Below are 25,890 nucleotides of genomic sequence, written 5' to 3' on the forward strand. Positions count from 1 at the left end.
GTCCTCTGGTGTGTCATTGCTCCTCTGGTCCTCCTGTCCTCTGGTGTGTCATTGCTCCTCTGGTCCTCCTGTCCTCTGGTGTGTCATTGCTCCTCTGGTCCTCCTGTCCTCTGGTGTGTCATTGCTCCTCTGGTCCTCCTGTCCTCTGGTGTGTCATTGCTCCTCTGGCCCTCCTGTCCTCTGGTGTGTCATTGCTCCTCTGGTCCTCCTGTCCTCTGGTGTGTCATTGCTCCTCTGGTCCTCCTGTCCTCTGGTGTGTCATTGCTCCTCTGGTCCTCCTGTCCTCTGGTGTGTCATTGCTCCTCTGGTCCTCCTGTCCTCTGGTGTGTCATTGCTCCTCTGGTCCTCCTGTCCTCTGGTGTGTCATTGCTCCTCTGGTCCTCCTGTCCTCTGGTGTGTCATTGCTCCTCTGGTCCTCCTGTCCTCTGGTGTGTCATTGCTATTCTGGCACCTAGCTACTGTAGCTCTCATCACCAGCCTGATGAGTTTTCTCTCCCAGCTCTCGCTCCTGCAGATTCCATCTATCTTTCTCTGGTTCGCTTCCTCTCTCAGTGACAGGGATCATCAGTCTATCCACTGACTGTCCTGTCTCTTCTCTCTTCTCCTCCTCTCTTCTCCTTCTCCTCTCCTCTCCTCTCCTCTCCTCTCCTCTCCTCTCCTCTCCTCTCCTCTCCTCTCCTCTCCTCTCCTCTCCTCTCCTCTCCTCTCCTCTCCTCTCCTCTCCTCAGCCTCTAAACGTTACGCTCGCTTCTCCTCTCCCCTTTAGGGTCATGTGGTGTGAATAGTTATACCTAATTTCCACCCCCTTTCATGTACTTAGTCTGTATATCAAATGTTTATCCCTGACTCTCTTAACTGGAGGGCAGTATAGGCGTCATCCTGTCACTGGTCTATAGAGAAGACCTATAGCTGGCCCTGGTGTGATGAAAACTCTGATCCACAGTGACAGGTCCCGTTACACCTCCTCCTACAGCACAGTACCTACAGGTCACAGTAGAACCACCCTGCTCTTACAGGTCACAGTAGAACCACCCTCCTCCTGCAGGTCACAGTAGATCCACCCTCCTCCTACAGCACACTACCTACAGGTCACAGTAGAACCACCCTGCTCTTACAGGTCACAGTAGAACCACCCTCCTCCTGCAGGTCACAGTAGATCCACCCTCCTCCTACAGGTCACAGTAGAACCACCCTCTTCCTACAGGTCACAGTAGAACCACCCTGCTCTTACAGGTCACAGTAGAACCACCCTCCTCCTGCAGGTCACAGTAGATCCACCCTCCTCCTACAGCACACTACCTACAGGTCACAGTAGAACCACCCTGCTCTTACAGGTCACAGTAGAACCACCCTCCTCCTGCAGGTCACAGTAGATCCACCCTCCTCCTACAGAACACTACCTACAGGTCACAGTAGAACCACCCTCCTCCTACAGGTCACAGTAGAACCACCCTCCTCCTGCAGAATACTACCTACAGGTCACAGTAGAACCACCCTCCTCCTACAGGTCACAGTAGAACCACAGGTCTTCATGATCAGTGTTTTTAAAACTAGGACAAATTGGAGAGCATTACCACACCTAGGATCTAAGATAATTCCATCAGCTGATGTTAAGAACTTGATGCACCCACTAAGAGGACCATGTCATTGTCACCGTGTGTTGATGCAGGTGACCCTAGAGTGCAGGTAGTGGAGTGTGAGTGATGTAACAGGAAGTGCAGAGTATGAGTATGGACTAATGCTTCAGCTTTCTTCACATTGCTGTATTAAAGTATGGTGGAGGAGTACTCATGGAGTGATATGGCATTACAATATTGTATGTTCTGTATGTGTTTCAGCTAATGGGGGGGGGAAGAGGGAGCGAGTGATCACGTTGGGGTCCGTTTTTCTTTATTAGTCAGTTTTCTTGATTGCTATTCCATCACTGTCTGGCGTATCTCTGACAGAGCAGTCTCCTCCTGCTGTTTAATGATTGGGGGAGAGTTCAGTGCACAGGTCACCATGATTTGGATTAGGTTAATGGAGATGCTATAGCAATTACAGACAGAGTGGAAGCACACGTCACTGGCTCGTTTTAGAAACTTCTGGGAAAATAACTTCTAGCTTGCCAACACACTATCAGATTCAGTAGAGCTAGATTGTCCCGCTTGAGTATGAGGGTGTTTTTCTGTCCTCCTCAGAAGTTTATCTTGAATCCATGCATTTAGATCAGATGTAGTGGGGATGCATAGTTTACATGAAGATGTGTTTGTATTTTCTCCCTCACGAAAGTCTAGAATATGATCTGCCATTATGTGATATCTGAGCTGGTTATCCTACAGATTTTAACTCCACACCTCTTCTCCCAATAGTACTGATGTTTCACATTACATGGGTTCCTGTTGAAGCAAATATTTCCTCAGGGAGTGTTGATAAAAAAAATAAAAAAAAGTTAAATATTTCATATTCCATTCGGCATCCTCTCTTTCCTCTCACCCCCTCAGGTGAGAGCTACGTCTGTGCGTCCGAGAACATCTACAAGAAGGTTGACTACACAAAGAACGTCAACCCCAACTGGTCTGTGAACGTGAAGGCCTCGGCCAGCCAGAAGAACCTGCAGAGCCTGGCCAGCAAGCAGGCCAGCGAGGCCCGGGAGGGTAAGGAGTTTGTTCGGCCCAAGCTGGTGACGGTGATGCGGAGTGGCGTGAAGCCTAGGAAGGCCGTCCGCGTGCTGCTCAACAAAAAGACGGCGCACTCCTTCGAACAGGTGCTCACCGACATCACAGAGGCCATCAAGCTGGAGAGCGGCGTGGTCAAGAGGATCTACACACTGGACGGAAAGCAGGTAGGTCACACATTCACACACACTGGCACACCTCAACGCCCAGTTCACCTCCAGAATGCTAGTTGGACTCAGATAGAAGTCAGACTAAGGTCACATTCAGCTCTACTACCTCCAAGTTATTATACAAACATCTGAAACAAACATGAATCAAAAATATACATAAGAAGTCTCTTGTGTTTAGTTCTGTCACTGTTCAAATTGAGAGGCATCCTGACAATAACCTATACTATGGTTTGTTTTGTTGTCCCTATAATGTAGTTTGTATTGAGACTCTAGGGAATATCCAAACTGGAATAAGAGGATAAAAGCTGGAATAAGTAAAGAGTATGTTTAAATACTGATGTGATTTCAAATCATTTAAAGAAGAGAATGAAGTCATGCTATGTCATCCCAAAGACGTTTCCTATTACCACAGTAAGGTCGAGCTCTAGATGCTGTGTAGAGAAACCAACCGCTCCACAGCAGCACCAGGATGTGAAGTTGAGTCCATGGGTCGGGGGCGACTCACTGACAAGATGCAACTCTCATCTGTTTGTTGAGACACACTCACACACCCACCCACCCACCCCTGACCTGACTAAGCAGCCCACCAGTTGGCTGAGGTGGGATACTTCATCAGAAATGTGGCAGAGGGCTCAGATCAAAGTGCAGCTTCTTCAGAGAGCTGGACTGACATCAGAAACTCCCACAGCGATCCATTGATCAGTCAGTCAGAAAGGAAGGCAGACAGACAGAAAGAGGGAGGCAGGAGATCGTCTCCCTTGCTGCCTTGGCTCCCAGGTCTCTACCAGACCTGCATGGACACATCCATATAGGCTAGTTACTGTTAATCAATATGTGAATAGACTCTGTTTCATCATGATCTTCATGACTCAGATGAGATAGAATAGACCGCTACATCCCAAACATGAAAAGAACATTGCCTATTACAAAGGGTTGTAATGCTCCATAATGTATATGAATATTTAAATGGACAATATCCAATGAATCTATTTACACTGCCAGGAGGCCACTCAAAGTGCAGCAATTAGCAGCTGTAAAGACAAATGGCCAGCTGTCCGTAGGCTCATAAAGCAGCTTTACAGGCTTTAGGTAGAATAGAGTAGTAGAAATGGAGGTAATGACAGTGTGAGGGCTCCTCTGAGAGTTTAAAGTGCCTCTACCTCAGCAGCAAGCCTCAGCCCTGGTCTGGCCTGGTCAGCCCGAGACACACAGAGGACACATCAGGAGGCACAAGCAACCCTGATGACCTGACATATAGAGAGAGGACTTCATTACACCCACGTCCTAAAGTGTGTTGGCAGTGGTAGAGCGGAATCTGATTTAAAAAGATAGCATTGTTGATTTCATATCCTTGCTGGGAGCAAAAGACAATTCTGCCCCGTCATAATGCATCGGACCCTGTTCATTAGATTGTCCTCTTCTCCTCTCCAGGCTGTCCAACACTACTCAGTGCTGCAAGAGGCCAGGCTAAATTAGGCTCCAGTACTATAGACCCAGTCCAGGCCTTGCCAGGCTGAGTGTTTCCAGCTGGTCCTCAGGCCCACCTCTTTGATATGGTTAAACTGACTGCTAATCCCCCATGTCTGGACCACTCTGATTGTATGAGTCATCAAACACGCATCTGGGGCCACGGTCGGCAGGCTAACTAAGGAAATCCCCCTCTCTCTCTCTCTCTCTCTCTCTCTCTCTCTCTCTCTGCCTTTGTGGAGAAGTCAGATCTCCTCTGCTTTTTTGTTCTCTCTTTCTTTTAGTTCTTCCTTATTCTTCCTGTTAATAACGCCCAGATCTTAGTCAGCAGGGTTTAGAGGAGGGCAGAACTGCAGTGTGGAGATGGCAGGCTGATTTGACTTTAATTCCCCACCCTAGGGCCTCACTGTATGGCTGCCCCATGTCACTGTCTCATAGTACGCCCCTTGAGATTTCTGTCACTTTTAGCCTAGGCAGCGTTGTGTATTCTTTGAGGTATAAGGCCAGCTGTGGATCAATATGGATAGCAACATGCTGGACTTATGTCTGTGCGTGCGTATATGCATGTTTGTGTGTGTACACAATACTGTACAGGATTTATATTTACATTCAGTCTCACATGAAGTCTGATCAGCATATTTCACTGACCCAGTCTGGAGTGGAAAAACAGACCCAAACAGACCCGTGCCGGTTCGGATCCGAGAGACCCGCTCAGATCCGAGAGTAGAAAGAGAGCGCAAACGAAACCTCCGACCGGGCGCTGGCAGCGCCATCAATGAATTAGCGAAAGTGATCCACAGTTACGTGTCGTTAAATACTGCCTATAACAAATGGAAAATGTTTTGTGTAGGTGTGTGCCTACACAATATCCCCATAATGACAAAGTGAAAACTGGTTTTTATAAATGCACATTTATTAACAATAAAAACAGAAATATCTTATTTACATAAGTATTCAGACCCTTTGCTAGGAGACTCGAAATTGAGCTCAAGTGCATCCTGTTTCCATTGATCATCCTTGAGCTGTTTCTACAGCTTGATTGGAGTCCACCTGTGGTAAATTCTATTGATTGGACATGATTTGGAAAGGCAAAGTGCATCCTGTTTCCATTGATCATCCTTGAGCTGTTTCTACAGCTTGATTGGAGTCCACCTGTGGTAAATTCTATTGATTGGACATGATATGGTCCCACAGTTGACACTGCATGTCAGAGCAAAAACCAAGCCATGAGGTGGAAGGAATTGTCCGTAAAGCTCCGAGACAGGATTGTGTCGAAGCACAGATCTGGGGAAGGGTACCAAAAAATGTTTGCAGCATTGAAGGTCCCTAAGAACACAGTGGCCTCCATCATTCTTAAATGGAAGAAGTTTGGAACCACCAAGACTCTTCCTAGAGCTGGCCGCCCGGCGAAACTGAGCAATCGGGGGAGAAGGGCCTTGGTCAGGGAGGTGACCAAGAACCCGATGGTCACTCTGACAGGGCTCCAGAGTCCCTCTGTGGAGATGAGAGAACCTTCCAGAAGGACAACCATCTCTCCAGCACTCCACCAATCAGGCATTTATGGTAGAGTGGCCAGACAGAAGCCACTCCTCAGTAAAAGGCACATGACAGCCCACTTGGAGTTTGCCAAAAGGCACCTAAAGGATTCTCTGACCATGAGAAACAAGATTCTCTGGTCTGATGAAACCAAGATTGAACTCTTTGGCCTGAATGCCAAGCGTCACATCTGAAGGAAACCTGGCACCATCCCTACGGTACAGCATGGTGGTGGCAGCATCATGCTGTGGGGATGTTTTTCAGAGGCAGGGACTGGGAGACTAGTCAGGATCGAGGGAAAGATGAACAGAGCAAAGTACAGAGAGATCCTTGATGAAAACCTGCTCCAGAGCGCTCAGGACCTCAGGCTGGGGCAAAGGTTCACCTTCCAACAGGACAACGACCCTAAGCACACAGCCAAGACAAGGCAGGAGTGGCTTCGGGACAAGTCTCTGAATGTCCTTGAGTGGCCCAGCCAGAGCCCGGACTTGAACCCAATCGAACATCTCTGGAGAGACCTGAAAATAGCTGTGCAGCGACGCTCCCCATCCAACCAGACAGAGCTTGAGAGGATCTGCAGAGAAGAATGGGAGAAACTCCCCAAATACAGGTGTGTCAAGCTTGTAGCGTCATATACAAGAAGGCTCGAGGCTGTAATCGCTGCCAAAGGTTCTTCAACAAAGTACTGAGTAAAGGGTCTGAATACTAATAGTAAATGTAATATTTCAGTTTTTTATTTTTAATAAATTTGCAAACATTTCTAAAAACCTGTTTTTGCTTTGCCATTATGGGGTATTGTGTGTGTGTGTGTGCAGCTTGATGATAATTTAATTTTTTTAGAATAAGGCTGTAACGTAAAAAAAAATGTAAGGTCTGAATACTTTCCAAATGCACTGTATATAGACAATGAATAGCAATATAGTTTGAAACTTATTTAGAGCAAAAATGTTAACTAATAGGCCTAGGTCTATTCGAGGAGAGAAGCATTGCTCAATCCTCTTGCATGCTGAATGGCTTAAAAATAGGCTACTGTGTTGGCAATGAACTGGTGTGTGATGAGGTGTAAATGACAGAGTCAGGCGCAGGAGATAAAACACCGAAATCCAGAGTTTATTCAGTGTGCATGAATAAAGCGCAGCAAGCGTCATAACGAAACTAGCACAAGGGAAAAATCCACCTTGGCTACATACAAGGAAATAGTAGCTCAACTGAGCTACTCACTCTCACAATGAACAATCACTTACAAAGGACAAGGGGGCAGAGGGAACACTTATACACAGACTAATGAGGGAATGAGTACTTGGTGTGTGTGTGACAAGACAAGGCAAATGGAGTGATGATAAATGGAGTGGTAGTGGCTAGTAAGCCGGTGACGACGAACGCCGAAACCTGCCCGAGCAAGGAGGAGGGGCAGCCTCGGCTGAATTCGTGACAGTACCCCCCCCCCCCCCCCCTTGATGCGCAGCTCCAGCAGCGCGCCGACACCGGCCTCGGGGACGGCCAGGAGGACGTGGCGCAGGGCGAGTCGGATGGCGATGATGGAATTACCTCAACAGAGAGGGATCGAGGATATCCCTCACCGGGACCCAGCACCGTTCCTCCGGACCGTACCCTTCCCACTCCACGAGGTACTGAAGGCCCCCCACCCGGCGCCTCGAATCCAGTATGGAACGGACAGAGTACGCCGGCGCCCCCTCAATGTCCAAAGGAGGTGGAGGGACCTCCCGCACCTCAGACTCCTGGAGCGGACCAGCCACCACTGGCCTGAGGAGAGACACATGAAACGAGGGGTTAATACGGTAATCAGGGGGGAGTAATAACCTATATGTGACCTCGTTGATTCTCCTCAGGACTTTGAACGGCCCTACAAACCGCGGGCTCAGCTTCCGGCAGGGCAGGCGGAGGGGCAGATTCTGGGTCGAGAGCCAGGCCCCGATCCCCCGGTACAAAGACGGGGGCCTCACTGCGGTGACGGTCAGCGTTGGCCTTCTGACGACGCACGGCGCGTTGGAGGTGAACATGGGCAGCGTTCCATGTCTCCTCCGCGCGCCGAAACCAGTCATCCACCGCAGGAGCTTCGGTCTGGCTCTGGTGCCACGGTGCCAGAACCGGTTGGTAACCTAAAACACCCTGAAATGGCGTTAGGTTCATAGAGGAGTGGTGGAGAGAGTTCTGGGCATATTCTGCCCATGGCAGGAACACCAACCACTCCCCCGGCCGGTCCTGGCAATAGGACCTCAGGAACCTCCCCCTGTGGTCCTCTGTAGCTCAGCTGGTAGAGCACGGCGCTTGTAACGCCAAGGTAGTGGGTTCGATCCCCGGGACCACCCATACACCAAAAAAAATAAAAATAATGAATGCACGCATGACTGTAAGTCGCTTTGGATAAAAGCGTCTGCTAAATGGCATATTATTATTTATTATTATTATATTTTCCCACATCCTGATTTACCTGTTCCACCTGCCCATTACTCTCAGGGTGGAACCCAGAGGTCAGGCTGACCGAGACTCCCAGACGTTCCATGAACGCCTTCCAGACTTTTGACGTGAACTGGGGATGTCGGTCAGACACTATATCCTCTGGTAGCCCGTAGTGCCGGAAGACGTGTGTAAACAGGGCCTCCGCAGTTTGCAGAGCCATGGGGAGACCGGGCAGAGGAAGGAGGCGGCAGGCCTTCGAAAAGCGGTCCACAACGACCAGGATGGTGGTGTTCCCTTGAGAGAGAGGCAGATCAGTTAAAAAATCAACACTCAAATGAGACCATGGTCGTTGTGGAACTGGTAAAGGTTTTAACTTACCCGCTGGGAGGTGCCTAGGTGCCTTACTCTGGGCGCACACTGAGCAGGAGGAAACATACACCCTCACGTCCTTAGCCAAGGTAGGCCATCAGTACTTTTCGGTCAGGCAGCGCAATGTACGACCGATACCTGGGTGACCAGAGGAGGGTGACGTGTGTGCCCAGTAGATCAGACGGTCACGGATAAGCGCAGGCACGTACTGCAGCCCAGCTGGACACTGTGGTGGAGATGGATCTGTGCGTAATGCCTGCGCTATATCCGCGTCCATCGCCCATACTACCGGCGCCACAATGCATGAGTCTGTCAGTATGGGGGTATTGTCTCTGGGCCTCTCCTCTGTATCATACAGCCAGGATAGTGCGTCTGCCTTCACGTTCTTCGTACCCGGAATGTATGACAGTGTGAAATCATACCGGGTGAAGAATAGGGCCCACCTGGCCTGGCGAGGGTTCAGCCTCCTTGCTGCCTGAATGTACTCCAGGTTACGGTGGTCCGTCCAGACGAGGAATGGGTGTTTCGCCCCCTCGAGCCAATGTCTCCACACGGTCAGTGCTCGGTCAACAGCCAACAGCTCCCGATCACCAACGCCGTAGTTCTGCTCCGCCGGGCTGAGCTTCTTTGAGAAGAAGGCACAGGGGCGGAGCTTGGGTGGCGTGCCCGAGTGTTGAGACAGGACTGCTCCCATCCCAACCTCGGACGCATCCACCTCCACTACGAACGGTAGTGATGGATCGGGGTGGGCAAGTACCGGGGCCGAGGTGGACAGTTCCCTCAGGTTACTGAAGGCCCTGTCAGCCTCAGCAGACCACCGGAGCCGGGACGGCCCACCCTTCAACAGAGATGTAATGGGAGCTGCGACCTTGCCAAAGCCCTGGATAAACCTCCGATAATAGTTGGCGAAGCCAAGGAAGCGCTGCACCTCCTTTACCGTGGTTGGAGTCGGCCAATTACGCACGGCTGCAATGCAGTCGCCCTCCATCTCCACACCTGTGGTAGAAATGCGGTATCCGAGGAAGGAGACGGACTGCTGGAAAAACATACACTTTTCTGCCTTAGCATAAAGGTCATTTTCCAACAGTCGGGCCAGTACTTTGTGAACCAGGGACACATGCTCGGCGCGCATAGTGGAATACACCAAGATGTCGTCGATGTAGACCACTACACCGCGACCAAGCATGTCCCGAAACACCTCGTTCACAAAGGACTGGAAGACTGAGGGAGCATTCATCAAACCAAAGGGCATCACCAGTTATTCATAATGCCCCGTGGTTGTGCTGAATGCTGTCTTCCACTCATCTCCCTCTCGGATACGCACCAGGTTGTACGCATTCCTGAGATCTAATTTAGTGAAGAAGCGCGCTCCATGCAATGACTCAACCACTGACGGAATGAGGGGGAGAGGATAACTAAATCTAATCGTCTCCTTGTTCAGTGGTCGATAGTCAATGCACGCGCGCAGACCGCCGTCTGTCTTCTTCTCAAAAAAGAAACTCGAGGAGACAGGTGAAGTGGAGGGACGTATGTACCCCTGGCGCAGGGACTCGGTGACTTATGTCTCCATAGCCTCCGTCTCTCTGCATGCGACAGGGAATACACATGACTCCTGGGAGGTACAGCGTCTACCCGAAGGTTTATTGCGCAATCCCCCGCCCGATGAGTAGTTGCTTTATTCTTTTTATGATTTAGTTGCTTTATTCTTGGAGAAAACTTGTGCCAGATCATGGTATTCGGGGGGAATGCGCACGGTGGAGGCACCGTCTGGACTTTCCACCCTGGTTGCACCAACGGAAACAGCCAGACACCTAACCTGACACTCTCGCGACCACCCTGTGAGAACCCTCTGTGGCCATGAGAAAGTGGGGTTGTGGAGTGCTAGCCACGGAATACCTAACACCACAAGGAAAGCAGGAGACTCAATGATGGAAAAAGTGACCTGCTCACAATGAGTCTCCTGTGTGATCATGGTGACTGGTACCGTGACATCCTTTGTCAACCCGGACCCTAATGGTCGACCATCAAGTGCTCTGATGGGGCGTGGAATGGATAGGGGAACTAATGAAATGCCCTGGCGGCGTGCAAAAGTTTTATCCATAAAGTTCCCAGCTGCGCCTGAATCTACTAGCGCCTTACACTTGGGAACTCTCATGTAATCAGGGAAGTATATGGGTATGGTACAGTGCACAGCAGAGGGCACTGAACAAGTGTGGGTGCTCAATACCTGGGGTGATGCGAGAGTGCCCTGCCGGCCGCCTCCTGACCCAAAAGAGCGCTGATGACAACGTGTGGTAGAATGTCCCTTCGTGCCATCCGATTGGCACTGGCGCTGTCGTCTTCCGCTCTCTCGGTGCGCGGTACCACCCAGCTCCACGAGCTCTGGATTCGCGTTGGTCGGGGCGGGAAAGGGCAGACCTCCTCCAGGACGTCCTCTGGTTGCCAGCAGGTTATCCGACGAATTGCCATGTCCACCAGTTCGGTAAAAGACAAACTGGTGTCATGGCAGGCTAGCTCCCGTCGGACGTCCTCCCGTAGAAGGCACCGGAACTGGTTGATCAGGGCCCGCTCGTTCCACCCGGATCCTGCTGCCAGAATCCAGAACTCCAGCACGAACTCCTGTCCTGTCCTCGTCCCCTGCCTCAAGTGGACCAGCTGCTCACCCGCCTCTCGACCCTCAGGTGGGTGATCAAAAACGCCCGAAATAGGCGGGCGAACTCACTGTAGTCCTCCAACGCGGCTCCTCCTTCTCTCCAAACCGCGTTGGCCCACTCCAGGGCTTTCCCCGAAAGGCAGGAAATGAGGACAGACACCTGCTCTCGATCTGATGGCGCCGGCCTGACACTGGAGCAGTACAGCTCCAGTTGGAGAAGGAATCCCTGACATAGATCCGGCATCCCATCGAACGCCCGTGGTCGAGATATCTGGATCCCTCCGGGTGCTGTGATGTAGGTGGCTGGATCCGGTTGGCCAGCTGGTCTCGACGGATCGGTTCCTCTTCTCTCCAGGCATTGAACGACCTGAAGAACCCGATCCATCGCTTCCCCCAAGCTGGCCAGCATAGTGGAATGTTCCTGGACCCTTGCCACTATTCCAGGCATGCGCTCCTCTCCTGCTGACTCCATAGAGGTGAGTGATTCTGTGATGAGGTGTGAATGACGGAGTCAGGCGCAGGAGGTAAAACACAGAAATCCAGAGTTTATTCAGTGTGCATGAATAAAGCGCAGCAAGCTTCAAAACGAAACTAGCACAAGGGAAAAATCCACCTTGGCTACATACAAGGAAAGAGTAGCTCAACCGAGCTACTCACTCTCACAATGAACAATCACTCACAAAGGACAAGGGGCCAGAGGGAACACTTATACACAGACTAATGAGGGAATGAGTACCAGGTGTGTGTGATTGACAAGACAAGACAAATGGAGTGATGATAAATGGAGCGATAGTGGCTAGTAAGCCGGTGACGACGAACGCCGAAACCTGCCCGAGCAAGGAGGAGGGGCAGCCTCGGCTGAATTCGTGACAGTGTGAGAAAGTTTGAATGGCGACGTGTAGCGTAGCTCTGGTGTGATGTGATCACATTGGCCAAATTGATACCTTGCTGCACTGATGCATTGCAAACGTAAAAAACAGGCAGAGAGAAATGTATTAATTAATCAATTCACACAACAAACTTGTTCCAAACAAATAATTGAGGGATTGTGGCAGGACAATATTTCGCAATTGGTGTGAACGGCATCATAAACGAGAAATGTGCTCGTATTTTTGTTTCTCAGAATTGTTCTGACGAAAATAACGTACTTAGTTAGAAAGGGCCTTTACCGAAAATAGGCCTTTTACAACATTAAATCATGACGGGAGCGTTTGATTCTTATTAAAGAGAGAGTCCAGACATGCTACTTTAGGGAACTTTCTGAATGGACATAGGCTATAGACTGAGAGAGAGAATCAGCGAACCAGCTTATGTCAGACACGAGCAAATATGTGTCCTTTCCTTAAAACGTATTAAAAAACCTAGGCCTACCTTAGGCTTTCTGAAAGTAGGCTATAAGATAATGAATTGACAAGGACAGTATGAAGGGGAGAGAGACAATCCATTAAAATAGAAACAAATACACGCAACATGTCCTAAGCCTATTTATCAGCGTTGGTTAGTCTATAAATGTAAGAAAATATTCCGTATCAAATCATACCATGCCAGGTTGGATAGGATTGGTGCATTGTCCATTTGACACAACATTAGCACATTATAGGCCTCAGAGCCAGAACAACCTTGTCGACTGATGTTGAATAATTAATGAATAGTCAGACCTTTTTTAAAAGAAGACCAATTTATTTATTTACTAGAAAGCATTGAAAATGTGCATTGTATAAAAGAAAGTCCACACAATTCTTTTTAAACTGAAGTGCCATAGCCTGTAGATAGGCTAGTGCTTCTACGCCCCCGGGCGGATAGCTGCTGGAGCATCAAACCACCGTTGGAAAGAGGAGATGTAGACAGTTTAAAAGACAGACTAAGTTAGCAAAATAATTGCTTATAATCATTAGTAAACACTCCTGCGATTAGGTAAAGTGTATCTACATGAAAATAAAGTTAATAAAATAAAATAAATGAATGTAGGCCTATTTAAACGATTTTGTTGGTTATTTTATTTTCATGGCGGTCTTCATCCCGTCAGCTACACTGTTATTCAAGTAATAATAATAATAATATGCCATTTAGCAGACGCTTTTATCCAAAGCGACTTACAGTCATGCGTGCATACATTTTTGTGTATGGGTGGTCCCGGGGATCGAACCCACTACCTTGGCGTTACAAGCGCCTTGCTCTACCAGCTGAGCTACAGAGGACCACCACATCCATACCTGCATGAGAAGTACAGTAATAATATGCCAAACCTCTTTAGCGTTTATACAAAATGGGGATGTTTTTCCTGAATGAGAGGCGGTGTCAGCTTAAAGGCACTAGACCTTCTTTTGGTTTGAATCTCAGATCTGTTGTCTCTCTCTCTGTCTCTCTCTTTCTATCTCTCTCTGTCTCTCTGTCTCTCTCTTTCTATCTCTCTCTGTCTCTCTGTCTCTCTCTTTCTATCTCTCTCTGTCTCTCTGTCTCTCTCTCTCTCTCTCTCTGTCTCTCTCTTTCTATCTCTCTCTGTCTCTCTGTCTCTCTCTTTCTATCTCTCTCTGTCTCTCTGTCTCTCTCTCTCTCTCTCTCTCTGTCTCTCTCTTTCTATCTCTCTCTCTCTCTCTGTCTCACTCTTTCTATCTCTCTCTGTCTCTCTGTCTCTCTCTTTCTATCTCTCTCTCTCTCTCTGTCTCTCTCTTTCTCTCTCTCTCTCTCTCTCTGTCTCTCTCTTTCTATCTCTCTCTCTCTCTCTGTCTCTCTCTTTCTATCTCTCTCTCTCTCTCTGTCTCTCTCTTTCTATCTCTCTCTGTCTCTCTGTCTCTCTCTTTCTATCTCTCTCTGTCTCTCTGTCTCTCTCTCTCTTTCTATCTCTCTGTCTCTCTGTCTCTCTATCTCTCTCTGTCTCTCTCTTTCTATCTCTCTCTGTCTCTGTCTCTCTGTCTTTCTCTTTCTCTCTGTCTCTAGGAACTGTTGGCTGCATGCTATGAATGTTTAATAAGATGTATTTCACACACTGATTTTAATGCTGGCTGTATGATTGCATGTGCCATATGTACAATACAGTTTGATGTGATATGATTGTACATGTCATCTGTTATTATAATATTTTACATCAGTGAAACCCACACGTTTGCCTTTGGTCTGTGTGTTACCCAGTACGCTCTTAAACCCACATGGCTCTCAGATGCCATATTGTGTAGCACTAACAAACACACTCTAACCATGTGTTCACCAGCCTAATCAAAGTGTATTATAATATACAGTGTGTGTGTGTCTGTCTCAGAATGTGTCTCCAGTCCGGAGGTTCATTGTAATGCACAGACACGTAGGGTTCACCTCCGGTTCTGGAGTGATGAAACAGCGATGAGAGTAGTATTAGGGCTCTCTTTGTGTGCTGAAGCAGGCGAGGCAGGGTGGCTAAGCTAGCTGCAAACTGCAGGCGAGGCAGGGGTGGCTGCATACTGCAGGCGAGGCAGGGGTGGCTAGGCTAGCTGCATACTGCAGGCGAGGCAGGGGCGATGTGCTGCTGGTGATATGGTAGGGGGAGTCTTGATGCAGTGCCAGCCCCTCCCTGATCCTGCACCGTTCCTCCTCTTCCCATTCCACACACCGACAGCTGGTGTGACTGGTTGCTAGGTGACCACATCCGAAGCACAAAGAGAGCCCAGCTGGTGTGGACTGGTCTATCAGTCACCACATCCTCTGTGTGTGTGTGTTTCAATATCAGCTGCCATGTATGCAGTGCTTGACTTGGACTGAAATAGGTGTCAGTACTCATTTTGGGTGCAGGTACTGTTTATATTTAGCTGCACAATACTTTTGAGCTAATATTCTATAAGAGGAACAGGAGCTCAAGCAGTAGCTATACAATTTGAGGTGCTGGTACTCAGCTCCGGTGAGCTCCTGCCCAAGTCAAGTACTGCATGTACAGTGGGGAGAACAAGTATTTGATACACTGCCGATTTTGCAGGTTTTCCTGCATGTAGAGGTCTGTAATTTTTATCATATGTACACTTCAACTGTGAGAGACGGAATCTAAAACAAAAATCCAGAAAATCACATTGTATGATTTTTAAGTAATTAATTTGCATTTGATTGCATGACATAAGTATTTGATACATCAGAAAGGCAGAACTTAATATTTGGTACAGAAACCTTTGTTTGCAATTACAGAGATCATACGTTTCCTGTAGGTCTTGACCAGGTTTGCACACACTGCAGCAGGGATTTTGGCCCACTCCTCCATACCTTCTCCAGATCCTTCAGGTTTTGGGGCTGTCGCTGAGCAATACGAACTTTCAGCTCCCTCCAAAGATTTTCTATTGGGTTCAGGTCTGGAGACTGGCTAGGCCACTCCAGGACCTTGAGATGCTTCTTACGGAGCCACTCCTTAGTTGCCCTGGCTGTGTGTTTCGGGTTGTTGTCATGCTGGAAGACCCAGCCACGACCCATCTTCAATGCTCTTACTGAGGGAAGGAGGTTGTTGGCCAAGATCTCGCGATACATGGCCCCATCCATCCTCCCCTCAATACGGTGCAGTCTTCCTGTCCCCTTTGCAGAAAAGCATCCCCAAAGAATGATGTTTCCACCTCCATGCTTCCCGGTGGGGATGGTATTCTTGGGGTTGTACTCATCCTTCTTCTTCCTCCAAACACGGCGAGTGGAGTTTAGACCAAAAAGCTCTATTTTTGTCTCATCAGACCACATGACCTTCTCCCATTCCTCCTCTGGATCATCCAGATGGTCATTGGCAAACTTCAGACGGGCCTGGACATGCGCTAGCTTGAGCAGGGGGACCTTGTGTGCGCTGCAGGATTTTAATCCATGACGGCGTAGTGTGTTACTAATGGTTTTCTTTGAGACTGTGGTCCCAGCTCTCTTCAGGTCATTGACCAGGTCCTGCCGTGTAGTTCTGGGCTGATCCCTCACCTTCCTCATGATCATTGATGCCCCACGAGGTGAGATCTTGCATGGAGCCCCAGACCAAGGGTGATTGACCGTCATCTTGAACTTCTTCCATTTTCTAATAATTGCACCAACAGTTGTTGCCTTCTCACCAAGCTGCTTGCCTATTGTCCTGTAGCCCATCCCAGCCTTGTGCAGGTCTACAATTTTATCCCTGATGTCCTTACACAGCTTTCTGGTCTTGGCCATTGTGGAGAGGTTGGAGTCTGTTTGATTGAGTGTGTGGACAGGTGTCTTTTATACAGGTAACGAGTTCAAACAGGTGCAGTTAATACAGGTAATGAGTGGCGAACAGGAGGGCTTCTTAATGAAAAACTAACAGGTCTGTGAGAGCCGGAATTCTTACTGGTTGGTAGGTGATAAAATACTTATGTCATGCAATAAAATGCAAATTAATTACTTAAAAATCATACAATGTGATTTTCTGGATTTTTGTTTTAGATTACGTCTCTCACAGTTGAAGTGTACCTATGATAAAAATTACAGACCTCTACATGCTTTGTAAGTAGGAAAACCTGCAAAATCGGCAGTGTATCAAAGACTTGTTCTCCCCACTGTATGTACTGTATGTTCATTGTACACTGTCTGGGTACGTGTGTGTGTGCTTTGCATAAGCATTTGACAGTGTGTGTAAGAGCGAGCGGGAGAGTCAGATGCATGGGGCCAGCTAATTGCATGTTATAATATGGCAATTAGTCCTTGAATGCAGACTTCACCACTGTTTATTGCTATGTGAAGATATAGCACCCCCCCCCCCCCCCCCCCCCCCCACCCCCCACCAGCCGCCGCACCCCTCCTTCGCTGTCAGTGAGCAAATCGCCCCCATTTTCCCCTCAACAGCCTGCACATTCAGACCCAAGGAGAACAGTGGCGGGGTGATGGGGTACAGGATGCATTCTCCAGTTTAAAAGACAGAAAATTGGGATCTGTTTTATATTCACTGCAGGAGATAATTATTCCCTGTGTCTAAAAAGCTGGAGTGAATTCCTTCATTCGCCCTCAGCGTCTTTCCAGGGTACATTAGGGAGGAGAGACTTATTTTCCTGGCAGCCATTTTGTCCGTATTTCTTCCTAATAGCTGTGTTCATGGTTGGCTCATAACAGCAAGTTCTGGCAAATTGTCGATCAGATTCTTTGTGACTTACACCACAATCGTTTTCTAATATTTGCTGTATTGGGAGTAGCTCTCCAATCTTTCTTGAAATCATCTATTCATTAAAGGAAGTGATGAGTACACTGTATTATAGCCCTCTCGCTTTAGAATGTTCGTTATTGCATCAAGGTCCTGAGCTGAGCTTGTCCATATGTCTTGTAAACGAATTTCCTACAAAGAGGCTCTATAGATGCTAATTAGCACTCAATTCAATCTCATACATCCATGTTCCCTGCACAAGGTCATGCTGCAATTGTCTCAGCACAATAGACCCCCCCCATCCAGTTTGGCCAGTGAATCACAGTGGATATTCACAAAATAGGACATTGTACGATTTAGGTACGTATGCTTCATGTTTAAATGTTCCCAGTTTGAATACCTGAAAAACTGCCTTTCTCTGGATATTGCAGGGTTCTTTCTGTCTGCTCCTCCGATCAGGGGAGGGTTTGCATGGCATGCAGCGGAGGCGGTTGTCATGGCAATTTACTCCACAGTGATGGACTCCGTGTCTGTGACAATGGCTGTGCAGCAAAATACGCTGAGTATGCTCTTTACATTCTGTAACGGAACTAGCCGCAGAACTCTTATAATAATAATAATAATATGCCACTTAGCAGACGCTTTTATCCAAAGCGACTTACAGTCATGCGTGCATACATTTTTTTTGTGTATGGGTGGTCCCGGGGATCGAACCCACTACCTTGGCGTTACAAGCGCCGTGCTCTACCAGCTGAGCTACAGAGGACCACAACACACATTCACATTCACAATCATTCCTTCCTCCAACCCCGCCTCGCTGGTACAGGATTTGAGAGAGAGCGAGAGAGAGATGGATGAGCTGACCAAGGGGCATGGCTCAAATGATAAAGCATCCTGACTGAACAGACATTGCTGCAGGCATCCGGTGCTGCCCTCACCCCCCACCCCCATATCTAGCCCACATCAACAAGTGACCACAACCTGGGTGTATGAGCAGAATAAATCTAATAACACCAGAGCCACATCGCCAGCCTGGCTGTCTCCATGGAGATTTCATGGAGGCAGCAGTGTGTGCCTCGGAAGCATTTGGAGCCCATTAGTGACATCACAGCTGTGATGTGTGACCCTGGGGGCCTCTGGAACATCAGGCACCAGCTGGCCCCCATAACTCTGCAGATCTGACTGCCCGGCTGACTGCCCGGCTGACTGCCCGGCTGACTGCCCGGCTGACTGACTTCTGTTTTACTACTGCTGCCCTCAACACCGTTGAAGCACCAAGCATGGGCCAATCAGAGATCTGTAATAGGTACAGGATACACATGGTCTACACTGTCCAATGCAACAACAAAAATAAATAATAAAAAAGATAAGAACACGAACATAAAGTAAATAAAATAAGCATTTTAGCATCAGTATAATACAGGAAGGCACAATTTATAGTCCAATATTTACCCGTGTTTTTGGGAAGGGGGGATTGGGGGGCAAGTGTAGCTGGTGCTTAAGGAAGAAAGGTTAATGGTGATGACTGTTAAGACCATGTTTAATTATAGTGGTACTGACCAGTGGACAGATAGTAACGACAATGTAGTGATTTGAGCATGGTTGGTCTGTGTGGGTGTGGGGCAGGGCCAAAAGCCATGGTTGTGAAATACCAGACCCAAGAATGTTGTCATTACACATCCTAGTCTTCTTCCTTTTCCCCTGGTCTCCCTGGGTGGTCTGCACTCAACAGTTCTCTCCTGTCCCTGAGTCTGTGATGATTGTGACCACTCCTTACGACCTACATTATTTCTCCTTATATGGAAGAAAACAAGCTGGATATAAATCAGAACATCTCCTCTAGACTTTTTAATTGGATAGATAACAAGGCTAGAAATAAAGAATGCGAAGCGAGGCATTCTGCAAGACCAGACTCATGACCCAGTAAACCATCTGAAGGCATATCACTTTGTTTTGTCCCCCGCAAACAACTGTCATTATTTGAACAAAAATATTTTTTTCAGGGATTTCTTTGACTTGTGTGTATTTATTTTGAGTACTATGCTGGGAATGTTTCAGTGTCATTACAATCTCAACCTAAATAAATCCTGGCAGCCTCAGTCCTCTCTGGTCCCTCTCTGCCTGATGCTTCCTGATACACAGGACCAACTAAATTACCAGAGTGCACAAGGAGAGAGGGATGGGATGGGGGAGGGAGGATGATATGCAGTCCTTGGTACTGACCCTGTTCCCAACCTCCCTAACACACTCTTCCAGGCTCTACCCTACTGCCACTCTGTACCTCTACATAGAGATAAGGATAGGAGTTCATTTGACCTCACCAGCAAGAGGCTCTTCAGTCAGAGAGAGAAGGTCCAATATCCACCTCTAGGCTCCCTGAACAGTGATTACTGTGATTACTGTGATTAGTGTGTGTGTGCGCACCTTTATTTGTGTCAGCTGTCGTTGCAGTAATTAATAATCTAGTGTGTTACACCGAAGAAGGGCTCATATGTCTGAGAGGGCAGTTAAAGTGCTCTAAGTCCTAGTAAGTAGTGTGCTCTACTTAGGGTCCTTAGCCCAACTCTGCACACTGAGAGCAGGGGAGAAACCACCCAGAGAGCCAGCTGAAAAGCATGGTTACCACGGCACTAAACCCGCCACAGAGCTTGTGAGCCAACCTCCGGTGGCACTCACCATTGACATCACAGACCCAACAATACGTGAAGCCTGAATATGCTGATGAGCTGCATGCAGCTTTTGTCCCCCTGCCCTGTTTACTGTCTGTTTGCTGAATGACCCAGGCTTGTTGACCCAGGCTTGTTGACCCAAGCTTGTTGACCCAGGCTTGTTGACCCAGGCTTGTCGACCCAGGCTTGTCGACCCAGGCTTGTCGACCCAGGAATGTCGACCCAGGCTTGTCGACCCAGGAATGTCGACCCAGGCTTGTCGACCCAGGAATGTCGACCCAGGCATGTCGACCCAGGCTTGTCGACCCAGGCTTGTCGACCCAGGAATGTCAACCCAGGCTTGTCGACCCAGGAATGTCGACCCAGGCTTGTCGACCCAGGCTTGTCGACCCAGGAATGTCGACCCAGGCTTGTCGACCCAGGAATGTCGACCCAGGCTTGTCGACCCAGGAATGTCGACCCAGGAATGTCGACCCAGGCTTGTCGACCCAGGAATGTCGACCCAGGCTTGTTGACCCAGGAATGTCGACCCAGGCTTGTTGACCCAGGCTTGTCGACCCAGGCTCATTTCTCGCTTTCCTCATTCTGGTCGCCTTTCATCCAAAAGTCAACACTGCGTCCATTCGGAGCGTCGTTATTTTCTTCAGATTCTCCCGTCGTTTGAACCTCACTGAATTTAGCTCACCGCTAATGGGAATTTCAGAATTTGGCTTCTTATTTGCTGCAGATCCCCCTCCCTTACAGTACACATTGTCACAATGCACTGTCAACAGAGCTGCTGAACACTTTGATTTACCAAAGTTGTCTCAATATTTGTTGTCATTGTCTCATATGGAGACCTACTTCACCTTTTGTCATAGGTGAGTCATCCATTTTACAAAAGCTTCAGAAGATCCCATAGTGTATGAGACGACCATTAAGCCAGAGAATACAGTAGGTGTATTTACCTCTGATCTCAGAGTGACCTACAGCTCATTGTGTTTGTGTGTGCTCTACCTCCCACCTTGAATCTTTCACAAAGTCATGGTTTCAGCTTTGAAGGGTTCTCATAAAGTTTCAGAACAGTGACTAAGATAGAAACAGCATATTTTGTGATGTGAGCTGCACACCCACGATGCTGCCTCTAAATCCTGCTAATCCTTCTTTCCATGGGCCTGTCTTATCCTTAAACCCGCCAAACCAGCCTCTTCGCTTCCTCTTCTCTGTCTTCAAAGCGCCGGTCGCACCAAAATATCACAGGCCTACTCCCTACCTCCCGCAGGAAAACACACAAATGACTGCTGGGCTAGATAAGGGCATTTATTATTTTTAAATAGGTAATTTCAGTTGGCTGTTTGGAGGGTAATGGAACGGAGCGGTGGTTCTATGACGAGGCTCTGGAATCAAAGATTATGATTCTAATCCCTGTTGAGGTAAACATATCTGCCATTTTGAAAAGAGACGCCATCCTTTCATAGAATTTCCCCAAATATCCTTATATTGTGGCACTACTTGTACTGTAATATGAATATATTGGAACAAATGTTATTGTAAAAAGTGACATTATTGGGGAACATTCATGTTTGACTTTCAAAGAGTCTTTGGTAAAGTGTATCCATGATGCTGCTTTGCTGACACGCCTGATACCTTCCCAATCTCTCCGGGACCAAAAGGCTTGTTCAGTTATCAGAGAGCTGACTGTGGACTTTGAGGTATTTCAGAGGGTTTTTTACCCCAAAGATTGCTGATGTACACTAATATGAAATAATCTATTTTCCAATGCCCAGGCTGGATTAGGCTCTGACATTCAAACACATGTCTCAAAGCCACATGGCGTCAGAGGAGCCACAGTATGCAGTGTTATTGGCCACCAGTCCTTCACCTGCAGTTGTTCCTTGATCTATGTGCTGTATGGATAGAAATGGGACATGGAATCAGTGCCCAATCACTCACGTGTGCAATGCATGTTTATTGGCTCTGCAGCTTTATTGAAGATGTGTAGCAGGAACATTTCACTCATCTGTACAGGGCTGAGTGAGAGAGAGAGAGAGAGAGACAGAGACAGAGAGACTGAGTGAGTGTCTTGGCCATTATGACTACTCACATGGTATTTTCCTTTAAATTTGCAGCTCATATATTCCCAGAATAATCCCTGGCAAATAAATTACCAGCGGTATAATTAATTTGCTAACAAATCCCTTCCTTTCAATTAAAAGAACTGAAACAAACACGTTGATTATCAGCCTAGTGTGATTTAGGCTTGTTATAAAAATGTTGTAATCCATTCTTCTCAACATTACAGACCAGATGTCATTAAGGACGAAAGCACGTACAGTATTACCTTTCACACAATCAATAGGAAGAAGTAGCACAGTGCTTTATCAACTCTGCACTGAGGCAGTGGTGAGAGAAATGCAGTGTTTTTGGGAAGATAAAACGGTCCTGTTTAATGCATGCTTCAGAGCCCACACTATCGATCATGGGGAGGAGTCTGCAGAGGAAGGAATAGAGTTGGAGTTGCCCTCAGGTCAGGTAACGGTTCCTTCTGGATTCAGGCTCAGGACTTTATTCTCTCACTGTGCTGGCTCATAGTTTGGGTAATGGTGGTGGAGACAGCTTAAACATAAATACCTATTCTGTTGCATTTTCCTTACGGGTTTCACAAAGTATTTTATTTTCTAGTTTGTCATATCTTTCACATTTCTAATGCCATTCAGCCATTAACTCAGCATTGGGATTTTTAAAGAAAACCTAGCCATGTCTTCTCCACCTGTATGCCTGTCCTGCCCACTGCCCCCTTCTCCTCTCTAGGGGGACAATACTCTGCTCACCTTACCCCCACTTTCTCTATGTCTCTGAGAAAGCCTAGTGCGGCAGAAACTACTGCAGCATGCACTCTACTCTGCTACACCTCATTTTCCATGTTCCTAGGTCTTTAATATTCCACATGGCGCTTACTTTGTTTCACGATATCATAGCCTGTGTGTACGGAGGGAGATGATAGAGTGAATCTGAGATGTTGTTAAATTGCTCTGGGAAGAGCTGCCGAAATGATTTAGCATGGCTGCTTGGCTCTGTAGAAAGAAGATCCCTCGTTTGTCGCCCCTCGCCCCTCTCTTCTCCTGGAAAGTACAGCAGTGGTGAGAAGGCCTGCTGGCTGTTACTGTGCTGGCTCTACAACAACAGCTAGCAAAGCCCCACAGTCCCACATTCAGCCCCCGGCAGATCAATAGGTATCACAGGCTATCGATTGGCCTCGCCTGGCCATCCATGCTGACTGAAATACCCAAGACAACCCCAACAAAGTTCTCTCAAAGTTTACTGTTGTTCTTTTTGACTTAAGCTAAGCAATACTGTATGAGTTACATACATATTTGTATGATTGTTTAATAGTATGATAAATGTGAACGGGGAGCACTGGAGGCATATGAAACAGCTGCATCCTGTAATAGAAAGTAGACATGTATCTGACTGACTGTCACCAACTGATGTCTTTTTCTCAGATTAAATAGGAGCAGATCTCTGATAATGACTGTAATCACTGACGGTTTAGGCATTGATTCCAACTCAATTCTCTTTTGATTCCTTGTTAACAATAGTTGTGAGTCTCAAGTGTTGGTAAGATAAGTGAGATCCCTCCCATGTCCCAGACCTGTGCTCCTTCCTGATTACATTAGCCACCCATCTCAACCAAAATGCAGTAATTGCTGTGCTTTTGTTGTGCATGGAGATTAATTAACATGATTGCCCGGGGCAACAGTAGGGATGGCGTCAGTCCAGGAAGAGATGCAGAGAGAGAAGAGGTATCTCAAGGCTAATCATTTGTTCATTCATTCATTTCCGGCCAAAAGTGCTATGGGAATAAATGCATTCAAGACAAATGTGGCTGTTAAACACGGAGAGATGGTTCCAGAGTGGGGATTGGGGGAAATGCTTCCTGCTGCTTGTCATATTTGGCACAATAATCAAGGTCAGAGTCAAGGAACTGGTGTTCAGCCATAATTATCTGGCATGAAATCGTCTTGCTCTGTTCAGACAACTGAAGTCTTTGTTTCTCAGACAAAATGGTAAGCCAGTCGTAAGAAAGGTGGTTCGCTATGGATTGACGTGTATAGATATATTTTTATTGGAATTCAACTCTGTCTTTCAACAATGTGTAAATCGAAAGCCTAGGTGCATTTTTTATTTGAAACCAGCTCGCATTGGTGCTGACTTATAATTAATAGTCAAATTATGGACCTTTTTGTTTGCATTTTTTCTTTAAATACAGCGCCCATTTTCTGCTGTCAAACTGTGAAATATTACCCCTATCTGCTATCTGAAAAATTAGGGAGGGATATATTTTCTGTTATTCTTATTGGCTTGTATAACATGAATCATATCAACCTACAGTAATCCACACCATTCAACCTCGGAACAAGGATACACTAGCATGTATGTTTCATTCCTGCTATATGAGCTGGAGGTGATCTGAAGTGCCTTCTTTTAGCCGTGTCTCTAGAAACTTTTTCTCCAAGGTTGTGAAAATGATTTCCTTTAAAAGGCAAAGCGTCTGGGCCTAGGACTAGGTAATTTGGTCGTGTTACTCCACAATTTCTTTAGACTGGATATTGGAAGGAAAACAAATGTTTTCACTGCCTTTAGAGAGATGATAGAATTGTCCATAGGCTTGAGGGCACTCTCAATAGTTTTGCTGAGATGAAGGTGGTTTAGAGGAATACATTGACTTTATTACTCACTAATCCACTGCTATCAGATTGTAAAGCATCTGGGAGAATGAGCCATTGTTTGGAATTGTGTCAAGAAAAGAGCTTTGAATAATTCAGTTGGTGTAGTTGTGGGGTCCCTGCTTGGCTGCTGGTGCTGGTCGTAGTGGTGGTAGTTTGGGGGGCCATGTGGCCCTGACAGCTGGTAAAACAGGGATTAGGGGTGGGGGACACCTGGAGTCAGGGAGGGGCCAGGCTCTGAACAGGACACCCACTACTGCTGCTGTAGATCAGGGAGGTAGGGTGGCTGAAGACCCAGACACACATACTTTATATTGGCATAGACTATGCCGTGTAAATACTGTGCTGTGGTACAGAGCGTACATGTAAACACATTTAAATGAACATATATGTAGACAATACAGGGATGAATATTAAAACATCTTGAAAGTGTGTCTTGTGTCATCCCACCACTGGATCCTGTTGCTAGGCGACAGGAACCCTGTTTATACTTGGTTCTACATGCATCCTTTGTCCTAATCTTGTCCAAATTCTGATAGATTTTCAGACAGGTGTAGACGATTAAAAGATGCATTGTGATCTGATTGTGATCAGATCTTCCTACCACCTTCGGAGGTAGTCAGGCACGCATTGTGTCCGGATATCTTACAAGTGTCTGATCTGGACAGTGAATCTATTTAAATCATCATTATCCTCCTTCTAAAGTCATTGACAGGTAGCGCCATTGACTTATGGCATCAATATGTGTCTTAAAATAACAAATAAATATTATTTTGAAAGAATAGCTGTCAAATAATTAGCATACAGGGAGGGACCAGGAAATCTGATCACAATGCGGACACAGTGGACAGATATGAGACACATTTTAATACCATGTGTAGACGCATATCTGAAAATGTGGCACAATCAGAATATGGATAAAATCAGGGCTAAGGACGCATGTTAGCGCCAGGTATAAATGAGGCTTAGATGACAATGTGGCCTGCCTTTTAACACAGAGACATGATGCTCATCTTATTTAATATGAATATTCCTCAAGCAGGCATTCCCAATGTTGACTACAGTCATGGCTGTGAGGGACTGTGACATTTCACATTTCAGCTGCAGGTATGCTGCCTACACAGATGTTTGCTTCAACATGTCTGGAAATACAAGACAGTTCTCAGAAAAGA

General features: G+C 47.2%; 1 protein-coding gene across 1 annotated transcript in view; it reads left to right on the forward strand.

The window, feature by feature from the left end:
• Positions 1-25,890, forward strand: part of LOC311100200 (neuronal migration protein doublecortin-like) — a 93,658-nt gene that overhangs the window by 29,808 nt on the left and 37,960 nt on the right. Inside the window, exon 3 of the mRNA XM_084141006.1 lies at positions 2,484-2,824. Coding sequence (XP_083997132.1) covers positions 2,484-2,824 — 341 coding nt within the window. The remainder of the gene's footprint in view (positions 1-2,483; positions 2,825-25,890) is intronic.

This window comes from Coregonus lavaretus, assembly GCF_964263955.1.
Source record: "Coregonus lavaretus genome assembly, chromosome: 24".
NCBI classification, from domain to species: Eukaryota; Metazoa; Chordata; class Actinopteri; order Salmoniformes; family Salmonidae; genus Coregonus; species Coregonus lavaretus.